Source organism: Dermacentor albipictus, chromosome 7, assembly GCF_038994185.2.
Source record: "Dermacentor albipictus isolate Rhodes 1998 colony chromosome 7, USDA_Dalb.pri_finalv2, whole genome shotgun sequence".
In the NCBI taxonomy this organism is placed as follows: domain Eukaryota; kingdom Metazoa; phylum Arthropoda; class Arachnida; order Ixodida; family Ixodidae; genus Dermacentor; species Dermacentor albipictus.
The window spans coordinates 87,881,155-87,897,866 of NC_091827.1; the positions used below are offsets into that span (position 1 = coordinate 87,881,155).

At 48.2% G+C, this 16,712-nt stretch overlaps 1 protein-coding gene across 6 annotated transcripts in view; it reads left to right on the forward strand.

Annotated features, from left to right (window-relative positions):
• Window positions 1-9,274, forward strand: part of LOC135899686 (radical S-adenosyl methionine domain-containing protein 1, mitochondrial-like) — an 84,969-nt gene extending 75,695 nt beyond the window's left edge. For 4 of the 6 annotated variants that reach the window (XM_065429012.2, XM_065429011.1, XM_065429010.2 and 1 more), the window contains one exon: window positions 5,921-9,274. In XM_065429012.2, coding sequence (XP_065285084.1) covers window positions 5,921-6,181 — 261 coding nt within the window. In that variant the 3' untranslated portion in view covers window positions 6,182-9,274. The remainder of the gene's footprint in view (window positions 1-5,920) is intronic. The other 2 variants (XM_065429016.1, XM_065429013.1) reach the window with 1 other exon arrangement.
• The last annotated feature ends 7,438 nt before the right edge of the window (window positions 9,275-16,712 follow it).

The following is a 16,712-nucleotide window of genomic DNA, read 5'->3' on the forward strand; positions in this document are numbered from 1 at the left end:
CTGCCACCTTCGTTATCCTCCAACAGTGTTCACGAGACGTCATTCTCGGTATGGACTTCCTGGACCAACACGGCGCAATCATCAACCTCAAGTCGAAGTCAGTAACGCTGTCGGAAGATAAAGCAATGCCGCCGGAGAGCCCTCGTAGTCACCACGCCTTGAGTGTGCTTGAAGATCAAGTGAGCATCCCGCCTCGCTGCAGCATTGTTATTTCAGTCAGCACCGAAACACCCGCTGACATAGAAGGCGTCATCGAAGGCGACCAACGTCTACTGCTAGACCGTGAAATTTGCGTCGCAAGAGGGATCGCTCGACTGCATGGAGGGAAAACTGAAGTGTTGCTGACAAACTTCAGCCAGGAGTTCAAGCACATCAACAAGGGCACGACGATCGCGTACATCGAGGAAATTCTGGAAACAAGTAATGCGTTTGTCCTATCGGATTCCGCCGCATCTACCCCGACGACCATGGTTCCCGAACCAGACTACGACATTAATCCAAATCTCCCTATGATTAAGCAACAGCAGCTGAGAAGTCTGCTCCGACGATACAAAGGCTGCTTTTCGACGTCATCGAGGATTCGACAAACACCAGTCGCCAAGCATCGCATAATCACCGAGGAATGCGCTCGACCACTCCGTCAGAGCCCTTACCGAGTTTCGGCGCGAGAACGTGAAGCTATAAGAAAACAAGTCGACGAAATGCTGCGCGACGACATAATCCAGCCATCTAAAAGCCCGTGGGCATCCCCTGTTGTTCTGGTAAAGAAAAAGGACGGAACCCTACGTTTCTGCGTCGATTATCGGCGTCTCAACAAGATCCCTAAGAAGGACGTATACCCCCTCCCACGGATAGACGACGTATTGGATCGGCTCTGCAACGCTAAATACTTCTCGTCCATGGATCTCAAGTCTGGCTATTGGCAAATAGAAGTCGACGAAAGAGATCGCGAAAAGACCGCCTTCATCACCCCAGACGGCCTCTACGAGTTCAAGGTTATGCCATTCGGACTGTGCTCGGCGCCTGCAACGTTCCAGCGCGTGATGGATACGGTTTTAGCAGGATTGAAGTGGCAGACCTGTCTCGTATACTTGGATGACGTCGTCGTCTTCGCCGAAAATTTCGACGTTCACCTTAGGCGGCTGGCAACAGTACTAGAGGCCATCAGGACATCAGGACTTACTCTGAAGCCGGAAAAGTGCCGCTTCGCTTACGAGGAGCTTCTATTTTTAGGCCACGTCATCAGCAAATCTGGAGTCCGCCCCGACCCGCAGAAGACAGCTGCCATAGCAAAGTTCCCACAGCCCATCGACAAGAAAGCAGTGCGTAGATTTCTTGGCATGTGCGCCTACTACAGGCGATTTGTCAAGAACTTTTCACGCATCGCTGAGCCGCTGACGCAGCTAACTAAATGTGACGTCGAGTTCAAGTGGGAAACGCCGCAGGCCGAGGCATTTCAAGAACTCAAACGACGCATGCAGTCGCCGCCCGTACTTGCGCACTTCGACGAGAACGCCGATGCCGAAATCCACACTGACGCCAGTAGCCTAGGCCTCGGCGCCGTCCTGGTCCAGAGAAAAGATGGACATGAACACGTGATAGCTTACGCTAGCCGGTCGTTGTCAAAAGCGGAAGGTAATTATTCTACAACCGAAAAGGAATGCCTCGCCATCGTTTGGGCTACAGCGAAATTTCGCCCTTACCTATATGGCAGGCCATTCAAAGTCATCAGCGACCATCACGCCTTGTGCTGGCTAGCGAATTTAAAGGATCCCTCAGGACGGCTAGCACGGTGGAGCCTCAGACTACAAGAATACGACATCACTGTAACATACAAGTCCGGACGAAAACACTCAGACGCCGATTGCCTATCACGCGCCCCCATTGACCCGCCGCCGCAAGATGACGAGGATGACGACGCCTTCCTTGGTATAATAAGCGCGGAAGACTTCGCCGAACAACAACGAGCAGACCCGGAACTTAAAGGCCTCGTCGATTATTTGGAGGGGCACACCGACGTTGTCCCCAGGGCATTTAAGCGCGGATTATCTTCCTTCACGCTTCAAGACAGTCTACTCGTGAAGAAGAACTTCTCACCAGTCCGCGCCAATTACCTTCTTGTTGTCCCGTCAGGACTTCGTCCAGAAGTATTGCACGCCCTACATGACGATCCGACCGCTGGACACCTCGGTTTTTCCCGGACACTATCGAGGATTCAAGAAAAGTATTATTGGCCGCGCCTGACCGCCGACGTCGCCCGTTATGTCAGAACATGCCGAGACTGTCAGCGACGCAAGACACCGCCGACAAGGCCAGCCGGATTACTACAGCCAATCGAGCCTCCTTGCCGACCATTCCAGCAGATCGGGATGGACTTGCTGGGACCCTTTCCGACGTCAACAACCGGAAATAAGTGGATCGTCGTGGCGACAGACTACCTCACCCGCTTCGCTGAAACTAAAGCACTGCCGAAAGGTAGCGCAGCCGAAGTGGCGAAATTCTTTGTCGAAAACATCCTGCTTCGACATGGCGCCCCAGAAGTCCTCATCACCGACAGAGGAACGGCCTTTACAGCGGAGCTTACCCAAGCCATTCTGAAATACAGTCATACAAGGCACAGGAGGACCACGGCCTACCACCCGCAGACGAATGGCCTTACGGAGCGGCTGAATAAGACCCTCGCCGACATGCTAGCGATGTACGTCGATGTCAAACACAAGACCTGGGATGCGGTCCTGCCGTACGTAACATTCGCTTACAACACGGCGGTGCAAGAAACAACACAGATCACGCCGTTTAAGCTGGTTTACGGCAGGAACCCGACGACGACGCTCGACGCCATGCTGCCCCACATCACTGACGAAGAGAATGTTGACGTCGCTAGCTATCTCCAGCGCGCCGAAGAAGCCCAACAGCTCGCCCTCCTACGGATCAAGACCCAGCAGCGTACCGACAGCCGACACTACAACCTCCGAAGACGCTTCGTCGAGTACCAGCCCGGCGACCGTGTTTGGGTATGGACCCCGATACGCCGGCGAGGACTCAGTGAGAAGCTGCTGCGACGATATTTCGGACCCTACAAGGTCATCCGACGTATTGGCGCACTAGACTATGAGGTCGTGCCAGACGGCATTTCGCACTCACAGCGGCGCCGCGCATGATCTGAAGTGGTCCACGTGGTGCGCATTAAACCATTTTACGGACGCTGATGAACTTCCTTAGTTTGTTGTTTTCTTTGCTACGAGTGCTTTTCTTTGTTACTTTCGTTTGTTTGCAGCATCGGGTCGATGCTTTTTAAGAGGGGGGTAATGACACGTGTACTTATCTTTATCGCGCAACCACGTTTCGCCGCTTAACAACTGTAATCGCAGAGCGAGGGACGCGCCTGCATGTATCCGACGTTTCTGGAAAGTTATCGACGCTTCTATCCGCGTGTCTGTTGTCGCCGAACCTTGTGTTATCAGATTTCATCGCGTGACACGAATGGTGTAGAACTTTGTGGAAGACACGCGGGTCCCATCAGTTAATCTGGAACATTCGACAACTGATCTATAAAAGCCGACGCGCTTGACCCGCTGATCAGATTTTCGACGATCGCCGAGCGTGTTCGCCGCTTTCGTTGTGCTATAAGTGTAGCCTGTTTTGTGGGCACAGGTTCGCCCAATAAAAGCTCGTTTTGTATTCCACCGTACTGCTTCTTTCTTCACCGTCACTACCACGTGACAGTATGCTTTTGTATTTGGGCCGCGTTGGCTGAATAAAGGTTCTCGAAACTTGCCATGTTTAATATTTGGTTCCTGCAGAACACAATGTAGTCAATCTGTACCGCTATATATAATTAGTACGTAGGCCCTAGAAGATGCCATCAAAATCCAAGATGTCACAGCCTCCAGGTGCGGGAACTCAAGTAGGCGTTGCCACCCGTATTTCATTCTTGCGCTTTTTCTGACTTACTAAACGTCTTATCGTTGTAAGAGTGGTGTTCTTGGTGTTGTAGAACGGTAATATACTGATGCAGAAGAAATCATTTTTCACTTTAGTATCCCTTTAAGAAGGACGTTGCTTTCACATGGAGCCTTGCTCAAACCAAAGCCTTCTCCACCCTCATACGCTTGCTCATGGCTATCCATCAGCTGCCACTGAATTTCACTTGGATGCCAATGGCCATGGAGTTGGGGCTGTACTTGTTCAATGGCATTGTAACGTAGACCTTGTAAGCGCATACGCCAGCTGCCTCCTGTCACCCACCGGGAGAAACTTTCCAATTACCAAACGGGAGTGCCTTGCATTAGTTTTGGCAGCTGCCAGATTTCGCCCCTACTTGTACGGCCGCACATTTTCCATGGTTACCGATCGCTGTGCCTTGTGCTGGCTCTCCTTACTTAAAGAACCCGCTGTGGTTGCTTAGTGGCTATGGTGTTGGGCTGTTAAGCACGAGGTCATGACATCAAATCCCAGCCACGGCAGCCACATTTTGATGGGGGCAAAATGGCTTGCCAGAAAAGTTGCTGGCAGGCTACACAGGGCCCTACATGATAGTACATCAGCTTGGCAATGTGAACTACGAGATCGCTCCACTGGACTCGAGTGTCCCCATAGATGTCGTGCATGTGTCCTGGCTGAAGCCTTTCTTTGCCGTGAGTTCACCTCCCTTAAAGTTAGCGCCGAGACGGTGCCTTTACAGGCGGAAGTTATGTTATGGTGCAACCAAGAGTGGCCCCAGTCAGAAGAAGACGATTTGACATGTGCAGGTGGAATCGGTCTCGACAGCCATCGTGTTTATGTATCATTGTCTCTCTTGTAAATTTTTTAAATACATCGTTTTATGTGACTTCTGCAATGTAACAATATGTGTTTTAGCCCCGAGACATCATCTTAGTTTACACTATGCAAGTAGCGCTCAAACGAAGCTAACGCTCATTTCGATATCGAAAGTTGCCATGTCAACCGGCATGAAACCGCAACCTCGGTTGCAGACTCCCTATGATGTGGTGCAGCTTAGGCCTAGGCAGTGCAGCCTGTGGAGTAGTTAGTGACCAGCCGTTGTGAGATGCTTGTCTTCAATATGTTCACACTTGTTGATCTTATAAGTGATCGAGCATGAGATCAGATGCACAGGCTTGACTGGTGGTTGTAGTAGTGGAGTATGGATCCGCATGAATATGCATTCACATTTTCTAAAAGTCTAAAAATTAGGAGCAAAGATGAGTGAAACACGAGCTGTTTCTTGAGAGGATTTTTTTTTTCTCTGTCATGCCATTTTGTGTGTGTTTTGTAGTTTTGTGACAGTTTTACACGCAGCCATAGGTGCCCATTCCTGCGTTGAGAGTGTCAGTGCGACCGAGCGAACGCGGAGCGGAGCGGGGAATGAAAGAATAATGAAGAGAGCACGGAAGGAAAAGCAGAAGAGGAGGCAACAGTGAAAGCACGAGTCAGAAAGCGGAGGAGGAGAGTATGGCGAAAGGGTGAGGAGAAAAACAGAAGACTTCGATAGCAAAGAGAGCGCAAGGAGGAAAGCGGAGGAAGCCACCTTGAAGCACCACGAGATGGCACTCAAGTCTGCGCATCCGCAACAGCGGCGGCACCAGCTGTCCGGGGGAAAGAAAAAAAAGAACCAGAAAGCTCGCCTTTGCACACAGCTTTCACCGCAAGTGTTTCCTCATAAACATTACAGTTGCATAAGCTGCAGTTGCCGGGATGTGGAAACTGTGGCCGGTCTATATATAGCGCCATGGCGCACAACTCTGGTGTTCAGTAAGGTGCGCGGTACTGAATGAAAACGCGCATAGAGTTGCGCACAAATTTCGCATTAGGGAGTATCATAATAGTCGGTGAATTTTCTACTTACGCATTTTCAAATCGCACGTCCATGAAGTGTTCAAAGCGAAGACAATAAATACTTTTGCCTCTGTTTTTCCAGCTGCCTGCGTGCCACGAAAGCTGGGATGAATGTCGCGGACAGCCTCGTCTCCTCCATGCTGCCACGGCTGAGGGAGAGGACAAGCAGGTAGACTGCCACGGTGCTTCCCCACAGAGCCACGTGATGCCTCCTCCTCTGCTCATGTGCATTGTGGGTTTCGCAGCTGCATTCGGACTGACCATGCACAACTCTGTAAGTCGGAGCAGCCATTTGCAGGTAAAAGGGTTCTGCAAGGCTTCAATAGTCAGAAGACTTCAATAGTCAGAAGCTGGTGGAGGTTCATACTTGACAAACAACAGTGCTAACATAGACGAGGACAAAGAATTAGGGTTCACAACACGCAGGGCTGACTGTCGACTAAATGTGCATTCGATTAAAGTACTTGAATATGGGATCAATTGCCAACTTGACAATGTTTAATAGCAATGCATGGGTTGCAAGAACTATGCAGGTGAAACAGAAACTGTGTCACGTAAAACATAACGTGTGTGAAGGAACCAACCAACCAAACAAAAATGCTTGAAAATGAAGAGTTCTTCCAAGAACCGGATACATTATAACGTGAAATGGGGGGATGTGGGTTCGAAAATGTTTTTGTTTATTTTTGGTTCAATCTGAATGAAACTTCACTGTTTCGTTCGGTTTTTCATGTGGATATCAAATCTATGATTAGTTTTTTGATAGCTACTCTGGTTCAGAAATTAGTAAAGTCTGAAAATGAACCTAATGGGTTGATCGAATGGGGGGTTCTTGGCAATTTCGCCTAGCTAAACATAAAAAGTAAGTGTATGACCCTAGTGCCAAAGACTTGTTTCAGCGGGTGATATTTGTTTTATGTGTTTGAAAGCATTCAGAAGGTAAGAAAGTAGACACATTTACTGTGAATATTTTTCTTATTTTCACTCATTATTATCTTTAATTGTAATTTACAAAATGATAGAGTAACAGAAATAGCATCATCCCTATATCATTTCATTACGAATAGACTGATATCAAACTTGTTACAGTAAAAGCTCGTTAATTCGAACTCGTGGGGGGCTGAAAAATTGTTCGAATTAAGCGGAGTTTGAATTAACGAGCGGGCGGCAAAAAAAAAAAAAGATGGCCATTGCATTTGGCTGCTAGGGCCGAAGCCAAAATAGCCGTATCTGGGATCGTCATCGAGGAATACGCACTACTACTCTTTGAGGTCGGCGATTGCGGGTATTAAAATCATGCGAGTCCAAACACCAAAGGAAATAAAGATATCCAATCAATTTATGCGCCTGGAACTAATGATAAATGTACCCACGTGAGCGTCAGGCCTAATGATGAAATATGACACTATTTATGCTTCAAAAACATGTTTATTAACAAAAGAATAATGATGGAAGCATATCAACATGAAAAATAATCGGTGATTTGCATTTGTTTGCGCTTTCTTCGCCGCGACTCGAGAAGCATTGTCTGCAACTTGCCCAACATCTCCAGCGCAGCATCCGAATTCTCATCGGTGGAGAAATAGCGCGCAGCCAGATCGAGTCCCGATGCTGCTTCACATGCGCTCGGAGGAGGCAACGGATCGTCCTCTTTGTCGGACTCGTCGTCGCTGTCAGGCGTGCTCGCCGCGCGTGAGTCGTGCTGCTGACTGGACGCAGCCTCGATAATCTCGGCGTCAGTTAAAGGCCCCGTTGTCTCCACGCCGTTGTCTACGTTGACAAAGCTCTCGAAGTCCACACCCTCCGATAAAACAGCGTAGGCAGGGTCCAGCACGATGGAGCCATCATCTTGATCCGCTTGAACGTCAAAGTCGGCTGTGCAGCCGACTTTGATGTTCGGCTGTGCAGCTGACTTTGATGTTTGATCTCGCCACAGCCGACAAAGTCGGCTGTGGCGAGATACATGCCACACAAACGAGCAAGCTCATGCAAAATGCGACAAGAAAAGACTACTCGTGCATTCCACCGATCGCAGCCGCCGCAGCGCAACGAAAACCTGAAACGGCTTGCTCCGGAGCATCGGCGGCGGCGGCGCCCGCGCGTCAGAGAAAACGTGCTACGGCATGCGCCGGAGAGTGGTGTGCAGCGAGCGATGAGCGAGCGCGGCTTCGGCCGCTTATCTGTTTTTTCTGCCAGCGTCCGCTGCGGCGTACGCGGTTGTTGCGACGCGCGTCTTTTCTTTCTTTCCTCTTATCTTTGAACTCTCCTCTATCTGCATGCGGCAGCGGTGATGGCTCGGCCTGAGCCAATCGGCAGGCCCGTGCACTTTCCTTTTCATCCTTCCCTCAGTCGCAACAACAACAACGCCGGAGGCTCCAGCAAGGAAATTGGCGGCTCGCCTCGTGCGTGCAAAAATGCGCGCTGGCTTATTTAGTCTCGTCGCTGTGCATATTAAAAAAAAATTCAATGCATTGTACTCGTTACGAGGCGACTTCTATTTACGAGAAGCAATGTCGGCTGCCGGCTCCTAGTTCGAATTAACCGACGTGAGTACCGGTACTTTCGAATTATCGGGCGTTCCGGCCCATTGATATACATAGGGCTTTGCAGGGACCCGGGCATCAGTTCGAATTAACCGGCGGTTCGAATTAAGCAATTTCGAATTAACGAGCTTTTACTGTATTCTCACTTGACAACATCATAGAAAAAGAAGCCCTGTAAGAATGAGTGCGGTGGGTGAATATCAAACTGAGAAAAATGCATTTGAAGTTTAGGCAGCTGTAACTTTTTCCAGACTGCAGCTACAGCAATATATCAACGACATCATTCTGTAGTTTTATTCTTCACAAGAATGGCCATACCAAAATATGACTCTCTCTATATATAATATATAACCCTCTTGGTAAACGGGAAAAGGTTGTTATAAAACCATGTGCTGCCGCTAAAATAACATGAAAAACTACATTTACCACTTCATGTGCCTATTCCAGTGTCCTGCAAGCTAAAGGAATAGAAAAGTTCATAAATTAACTTTGCCATAGGCAAATAAACTTACACTAACACACATGGAATATTTACTGAATTACCTAAATTGGTTATTGTCTTGCAAAAAATAAAAAAGGACACACACACATTTCACTCTACAGCATGCCAGGGCTTTATGCAGTGTCCTTTGCTGGCTTGTGCCGTTTTGAAAGCCTTGCCTTGGTAGCACTACTGCCCAGATGCTATTTTTGTGTCTTCCGAAGCTCTTGTCCTTCTCAAAGCTGCGGCACACTAAGCAATTCCCAGCACTGTAGCCCAGCTTCTCGGCAATTTGGGTGTTGCTCTTTGTGATCGGCCCGATAGCCTCAGCCACTGCCCTTTCAGAGCTGCGCAGTGAGGGATGCCGAGTATTTGGAACCAGGGTGTCTACCAACCGGGAAAACCGGGAAAACCGGGAATTCTCAGGGATTTTAAGTAGTCTGGAAAAACTCAGGGAAAACTCAGGGAATTTGTGCTTCTATCAGGGAAAATTAGCTGTAATTTTTTTAGAGGGTCAAAAGTCGCGGTAATGCTGGCTCGAGAAACAGACAGGACTCGTAACGAATCGTCGTCGGCTGGAGGAGTTGCCAGTGTACAGTCAACGACCGACTTTCCGGATTCCCGATAACTCGGATGGCTTCGCGGCACCACCACGTACCGCAAAGAGTCAATGTATCATAACGTCTGAAAATTCAGACGCAAAAACTCTTCGCCGTCCGATTTTCTAAACGTTTTGCGTGATCGCAGCTCCGAGACGGCATTAATGAAAACCATCACCGCTGCCATTTTGATTACCTCGCCGCCTTGAACCGGTGCTCTCGCACGCAGATGCGCTGGCAGCCGTGGCCACCGCTGCGGCAACGGTAGGCCTAGCTGCTTCGACGTTCGCTGTTAAGCTTCTTGTTGTTCGGTGCCGTGTTTCTTCATTTCTCCGCTGACAGCAATGATTTTGTCTTGGACGCTCAGAAAGCACGGCGCATTGCATAATGTTCTTTCCCGAAAGTCTGCTTCGCCTCATTACAGTCGTGTCACGCGGTGAAGCGTACAAGCGTAGGAAGGGGCAATTGTCGCGGGACACTGTATGTATTTCTTAATTTTACACGTGTGCACTCGCCCTCACCTGTCACAGTAGGAGCACCGATATACCTAATAAGTGCACTGACAGGCATTCAGAGCTTTTTCAGACGTACATGTGTCGATTTTAGCCCTTAAGGGCAGTAAAAGACATGAATTTATTTTTTCGGACTGCCTGATTTTTCGGAAGTTTTCGCGGCCCCTAGGGGGTCTGAAAAATTGGACGTTGACTGTAAATTGACCAAGAGTATTCTTCAAATGGTCCGTGGGGCGAACGCGCGGCGAAAGGAGGACGAGAACAGAAAGGATCGACGCACTGAGGAATAAACGACCACTTCTTTGAAGGAGCCTGCGCTCAAAAAACAAATTGTTGGCTGATGCTGAGATGCAGGTGTCCCTCATCCAAACCAATATAAACTCTTTAAAGCAGTGAAACACAACACTGAGGCGTCTTGTGCGAGCTGAGAGTATGTCAGGACAGTTGCATGACACTGAACATGCTATCAGTTCATGGAAATAGCTCATATTTGAAAATGTTTGCTTCTGTATGCATCTCCTTTTTATTTGTGCTAGAGAATGTCCAACTCGATTTGAAAATTTTTTCGAAGACATTTTATTTGCTGTGCATTTTAATAACCCCTCCCTTATATTTTTTTGAATAACATAAACACTACTCCTTAGTATTGTTTATGACAGGACAGTTGGATGACACTCAGGACAGTTGCATGACACTGAACATGCTATCAATTCATGGAAATAGCTCATATTTGAAAATGTTTGCTTCTGTATGCATCTCCTTTTTATTTGTGCTAGAGAATGTCCAACTCGATTTGAAAATTTTTTCGAAGACATTTTATTTGCTGTGCATTTTAATAACCCCTCCCTTATATTTTTTTGAATAACATAAACACTACTCCTTAGTATTCAAATTGGATTAGGTCGTTTTTTTTTCACATTTTTTTCATATGCTTACTAGAGAGTGACAGCATAGGGCGATATGGTTTCAGCGCGTCTTGACATAAAACATAGTTCTGCATCACTCAGGGAATTTTGCAAAAGCCCTCAGGGAAAACCTGGAAAACTCAGGGAATTTGGAAATGTCAACTTGGTAGACACCCTGGGAACCTGCTCCAAGATCATGGCGTGCAGGCTTTCATTGGAGCTTTGGGTGATTCTAACAGAGCTTCATAACTAAGACGCCTAAACACAGCCTCCAGTGCCTCACAAATAAAATCCGGCAGACTGTCCTTATGTGGTGGGGGCTCCTCGTTAGCCACAGCTCTATAGAACTTGCACCATGACTCGGGACCTTCAGGGCAGAGGTCGTGTTTGGGTGCCTTGTCCATCAAAGACATGTGCTGCATTGCTGGCACATCGTTCCTGTGGCTCCTCAAGGCATAGCCATAGTAAGAAGTGATCTTCTTGATCTTGTCTTGCGTCAGCCTTCCTTTACCACCAAGTGGCTCACCTTGAGCTTTCTTTTTCTCCACAAGTACAGTCAAACCCACTTATAACAACATTCATGTGCAACGAAAATTCCATTGTTATAACCGATAATTGTTATAACAGGGTTGCATGAAAAAATCGAAATAGGGCAGTGGCAGACCTGATATTGGAAAACTATATAGGCAGGGAGGCCAGTGCCTCTCCCCATAAATTTCGTCCGCCCAGCTGCTGATTGTGTTCACTCATTTAACTGCTTCCTGGGTGCTCCGATCGCATTAACAAGCCGCAGCTGTCGGCGTTAAAGAATGGCACTGTTATAACAACTGCAAGGAGGTGTCACAAGAGGGCAAGCGATATGCGAGCACTGCTGAAGCATCACTTTGGTGGCCCCAAAAGGGGCCTTTTAAATACAGTGGACTCTTTTTAAACAGAACCTCAAGTGACCAGGAAAATTGGTTCCATTTATCAGGAGTTCCATTTACTGAGAGACAAAGCTGAATAAAATTCCATGAATACAAATCCAACCAACCATGAAGGTGGTGTTCCGTTTAAGAGGCAGTTCCGTTTAAGCGATTTCCATTTATTGAGATTCCACTGTATTGTGAGAAGGTTGCCGTGGCAGCCTGTCAGCTTGAGAAGTCCAGAAGAAATGCTGAGGAGAGATCACCACAAGCATTTCGCCACGTGCTTCTCACTGGCTTGCATGAGAAAAGCCTGTGTCCATCAGCCATGCATGCTTTACGCGAAGCGTGCCAGCATACTTCTCCAAGGCATCCAAGTGCTCCACATAGTGCAGCGGAATGTTGCTCGCAAAAACGAAGCTCCGGAGGGACTGAATTATGCCGGGCCTCCTGCGAGGACAACGTTGAGGCAGCCTGCCCCACCGCGTCATCGCTGCTGTCGTCGCCGTCGCTATCCGATGCAAGCAGGTTCGCGACGATCGTCTCATCGGTTTGAAGCACTTAGTTTCCAAATCTATAGCCAGGCGCTTTCTTTCACGGGCATTCTGAGCCATGCCTTCGCTGAACTGCTCCAAGAGGGCTTCCTCAGCCAGCCGCTTGAAAATTGGCTCCAGAGCTTCGCACACGAAGTTGGGCAGGCTGTTTGTGTGTGCTGGAAGTTGCTCGCCCTTTGCCACAGCTTAGTTGTAGCTGCGCCAGGATTCTAACCCTTCGGGACAAAGATCATGCTTGGGGGCATCATCAGTTGACATATGGCGCAGGGTAGCCTCAACTGCCCTCTTCATGCCTGGCACGTCATTCTTGTGACTCCTCAGGGCGCAGCCATAATAATTTGTAATCTTCTTGATCCTGTCCTGGATTAGCCATCCCAATCCCTCGAGTGGCTCGCCTTGGGCCTTCTTTTTGTCAACCAGCCCTTGCAACTTCTTCGCATTACAAATACCACACACTGTAGTCAACAGCACATTCGATAGCACGGACTCGTGTCACTTTCGATAGCACGGACGATGTCTAATTTTTCTTCTATGCTGAGCACTTGTCGTCTTTTTTATCCGAGCTTCTGCATGACACGAGTCCTCGCTTGCACGATGCCACAACGCTCTCTCGTAGAATAAAAAACGCTCTCTGGCATGGGCGCCGAAATGATGTTCATGTTGATGTGGCTTCGTGCGCGAACTCACAGGGTGCTTGGAGGCCGCTGTTCCGATCTCTGAGGCTTGTTGTTCTGCCGGGGCGCCTGATGGAGATGACGCACAGCCGTGTTTGTGCGATGAAAAATGGAAACGCTACGTTTTAACCGATGCGTATGCAATAACCTGGTACGGTTTATGCGGATACGAAACACATTATGTTCAATGGCCACTGAGTCGGGCATTTGACTTTACTACTTTTAAAACAAAACTACTGTTAAAGCGGGTGCGGTTTAACGAGGTTTTACTGTACAAAACACATTATGTTCAATGGCCGCTGAGTCGGAGATTTGACTAAGGTATTCCTCAGTGCCCTCGCATTGTTCGAAAAACTGCACTAAAGTATCCAGGCAAGCGTCAGCTGCATTGGAGGTCACTTGTGCGAATTCAGGCACAACATCCATGCTGTCATCGTCAGCAGCAGTTTCTGATGGCAGGTCGAGCACCTCTTCAATTAAAGCTTTCAGTGTGTCAGCCCTACATGTTTGCACACCTTCATCAATGCTGACATATGCACTCATGTCAATGGAGACACCCTTACTGCTCAGCGTAGAAACAATGCTGCCCTCCTCCAAGTTCACAGTAGAGTCCTCACTCATAGTATCGCAGTCATTCTGCACTGAGCTGTCACTAGGTGCCATAAACCCTAAATGGTGGAAGGCATTGGCAATGGTCACTTCAGGAACCAGCCCCCAGGCACTTGTTAGTAATTGGACGGCACTTAACAGGTTCACTGTGTACTCTTTACCGCTCGCCATGCAAATTAGCGTCCTCTGCAAAAGAGAGTGATGATAGTGCCTCTTCAAGCTGCTGATTACTCCCTGGTCCATGGGCTGTAGCTTCGCAGTTGTATTTGCTGCTGGAAACTCCAGATGGATGGCAGAAAGTCCGGCCGCGTGACCGTGTCTGGGACAGTTAACAACAAAGAGAACTTTTATCTTTTCTCTCTGGAAGCGATGATCCATATCCTGAAGCCACTGCTCAAAAAGTGCTTGCGTCATCCACGCTTTCAAATTAGCCATGTACATGACCGGCAGCGTTTTTATGCTTTAAAGCAGCGTGGTGCTTTAGACTTCCCAATAACCAGCAACCTTAGTTTGTCAGTCCCAGTCATATTTGCGCCCATGAGGACCGTTACCTGAAGCTTGCTGTGCTTGCCCGCCACGCAGTTATCACCAGCAAATGCGAGCTTTTTGTTTGGAAGGAATTGGTAGAAAAGGGCAGTTTCATCCACGTTGTATATATCTTGAGGGTGATATTCTTCCATGAGGTCATTCAGTTTGTTCTGCCTCCAATCGCTGCAGGCCGTTTAGTTCACTGCTGCGGCCTCACCGACAACGCAACGAAAGGCCAGTCCATGCCTTCTGCGGAAACGGTCGAGCCACCCATCACTGCATGCAAACTCCACATTCAGCCGCAGCCACATTCAGCCTCCCTGCAGTCTGCAAGTTCGGAGAAAGCCAGCACGACGCAAACCTGCTGCAGCGATAAAGAGGAGAGATCATTGTGGGAGGTGCTGCGATGGGGGGGGAAGGGGAGTAGCACAACGCTTAAAATGCCTCGTATGAAGGGCTCATCAATCGGCGCTGTGCAGGGCAGAGGGGGAGGGTCCGGCGATGGGGAGGCAAAGAGAGAATGAACTTGAGGGCACGGCTAATTCTTGTAGCCGGGCCGGGAGGAGACAGGAGTGAGTGAGGAAGGGTGGGGGAGGAGGAGCGAAGGAGCAGCGGAACCTTCGCTGAAATACTGAGGCGGTTAGGCCTCCTCGTCTCCCCGCATCGCACAGATGATCGACGGCGCAGAAAAGCTTTCATTTTTGTCCTTTTTTTTCTTTCTTTTCCGTAAAATGCTGCCCGGATGGTCAAGTAAAGCTGCGTGGGTAAGGCACGGCCGGCCGTGAAAGTTGATCTTAACCGATTAGCGCGTGAGCAGTGTTCGTGTTAGCGGATTTTTTTTTGCATTGACTCTATGGGAAACAAACGACTTCCACTGTTCATCTTAACCGAGGATTCATCTTAAGCGAGTTCGTCTTAATGGGAGTCTACTGTAATTTATTGCACACGAGCGTGCACTTACTACAGGCAAGCCATCGCTGAGGTATGAGCTCCCGTTGTGGCCGAGTGGCTGCATCCGCGGCAAGTGCTAATCGTCCTTACCGATATCACACATGGAGGAACTGGAATCAAACACATAAATGATTTTATTGCCTTCCATTTTCATGGTGATGGCAAAAAATAATCGGTTATGCTTCGCTGCTGTATCTTCCTTAAGGGGGGACACTAGTCAGAGACCTATTTTCTTTACTGACAGTCCAAATATAATGAAACTAGGCACATATATTAAGTTCTTTCTACTGATTTTAAATATGCAACTGTTTTTCTTGTAGATCAATTAGTTCCTGAGATATTAGAAAATTATTGCTATTGTCTGCCCAAACAATAGAAAAAAAAATTACTCATCAGAAATTCAAATTTAACATATGGGTAGATACTACAATGTTTAAGGAGTGCAACGCTGAAAGCAGTTTTCAAATTGGGCTAACATTAGAGATTTAGCAGCCCACTGAACTTTGTGCTCCCAACATGGTGACTGGACAAGAAAAACAATGCAGAAAAAAATTCCTAGAGATAAAAATAAAAAATCTGCTTCCAGCGCTGCATCCTTTATAGTTTCAGCTTCACATTGCAAAAAGAATTATAGTTCTAGCTGCTCTAGGTGCTGAGATATCTCTTGGGCAAACTTGCAACCAGACACAAAACAAAGTTTTGAGAAAAAGGCAAAAAACAAACAAAACTAAGTTTATCAAGTACAAGCAAAAAATAATTACATGTTTACATCTCCAAAGAGTTAATAAGCCCCAGGCATGTAATCAGTCTGTTTTTTTTCACCAACGTGGCGATTTTTCAAGACCTGCTGCATATTTTCTCTACTTGCACGCTTGCATACTGATGCTCGGCTTCTGCGCAGGTCTTTTTCGAGCATGCGCTTTTCGCTTTGGGCACTTGCGTTGAGGCTCAGCTCAGTGAGGATGGCTGCTGAGGTTCTTGCATTCCCGCTGTTGAATTTCATTACGGCTTCGGCCACAGCAGCCTCCACCGTAAACAATGAGGCATGCGACCGCTTGGGAGAAAGTGCCCATATCATTGAATGTAGACTCTCGTTGTTATTTTGAGTCTTCCCACGCAAGCATCGTTCCAGGAGTTTCTTCTCTGAAAGGCGCTCAAATATGGGCAGCAAGGCCTCACCGACATGTGGAGGCAGATTGCGGGGGTGCCTTGGGGCAGGCTCACCTCTGGCTTTTGCCGCATTCTGTTTGCACCACGAGCTAGGCCCTGGTGGGCAAAATGAGTGGTTGGCCTTGGTGTCGTTGGCAGTGATATGATAGAATGTGGCCATCACTGCCCTGTTCATTGCATCCACGTCTTTGTGGGTTTTCAGTGCCCACCCATAATATGAGCTGATTCTGTTGATCAGCTCTCCCGTAAGTTTGCCCCGTCCACCGAGGCTGTTGGAGCCAGAGCCCTTATGCTTGGCTACTGCGTTTCTTAGTGCTGTGCCCATGCGCTTCTCGACATGGTTCACGCAGTCCTCTTTTTCAATGGGTATGTATCCATACACCTTTTCTTCCACTAAAGCAAGGTAAGTCCTGCTGTCGCCGTCGCAGAGAACAGTGGTGTAG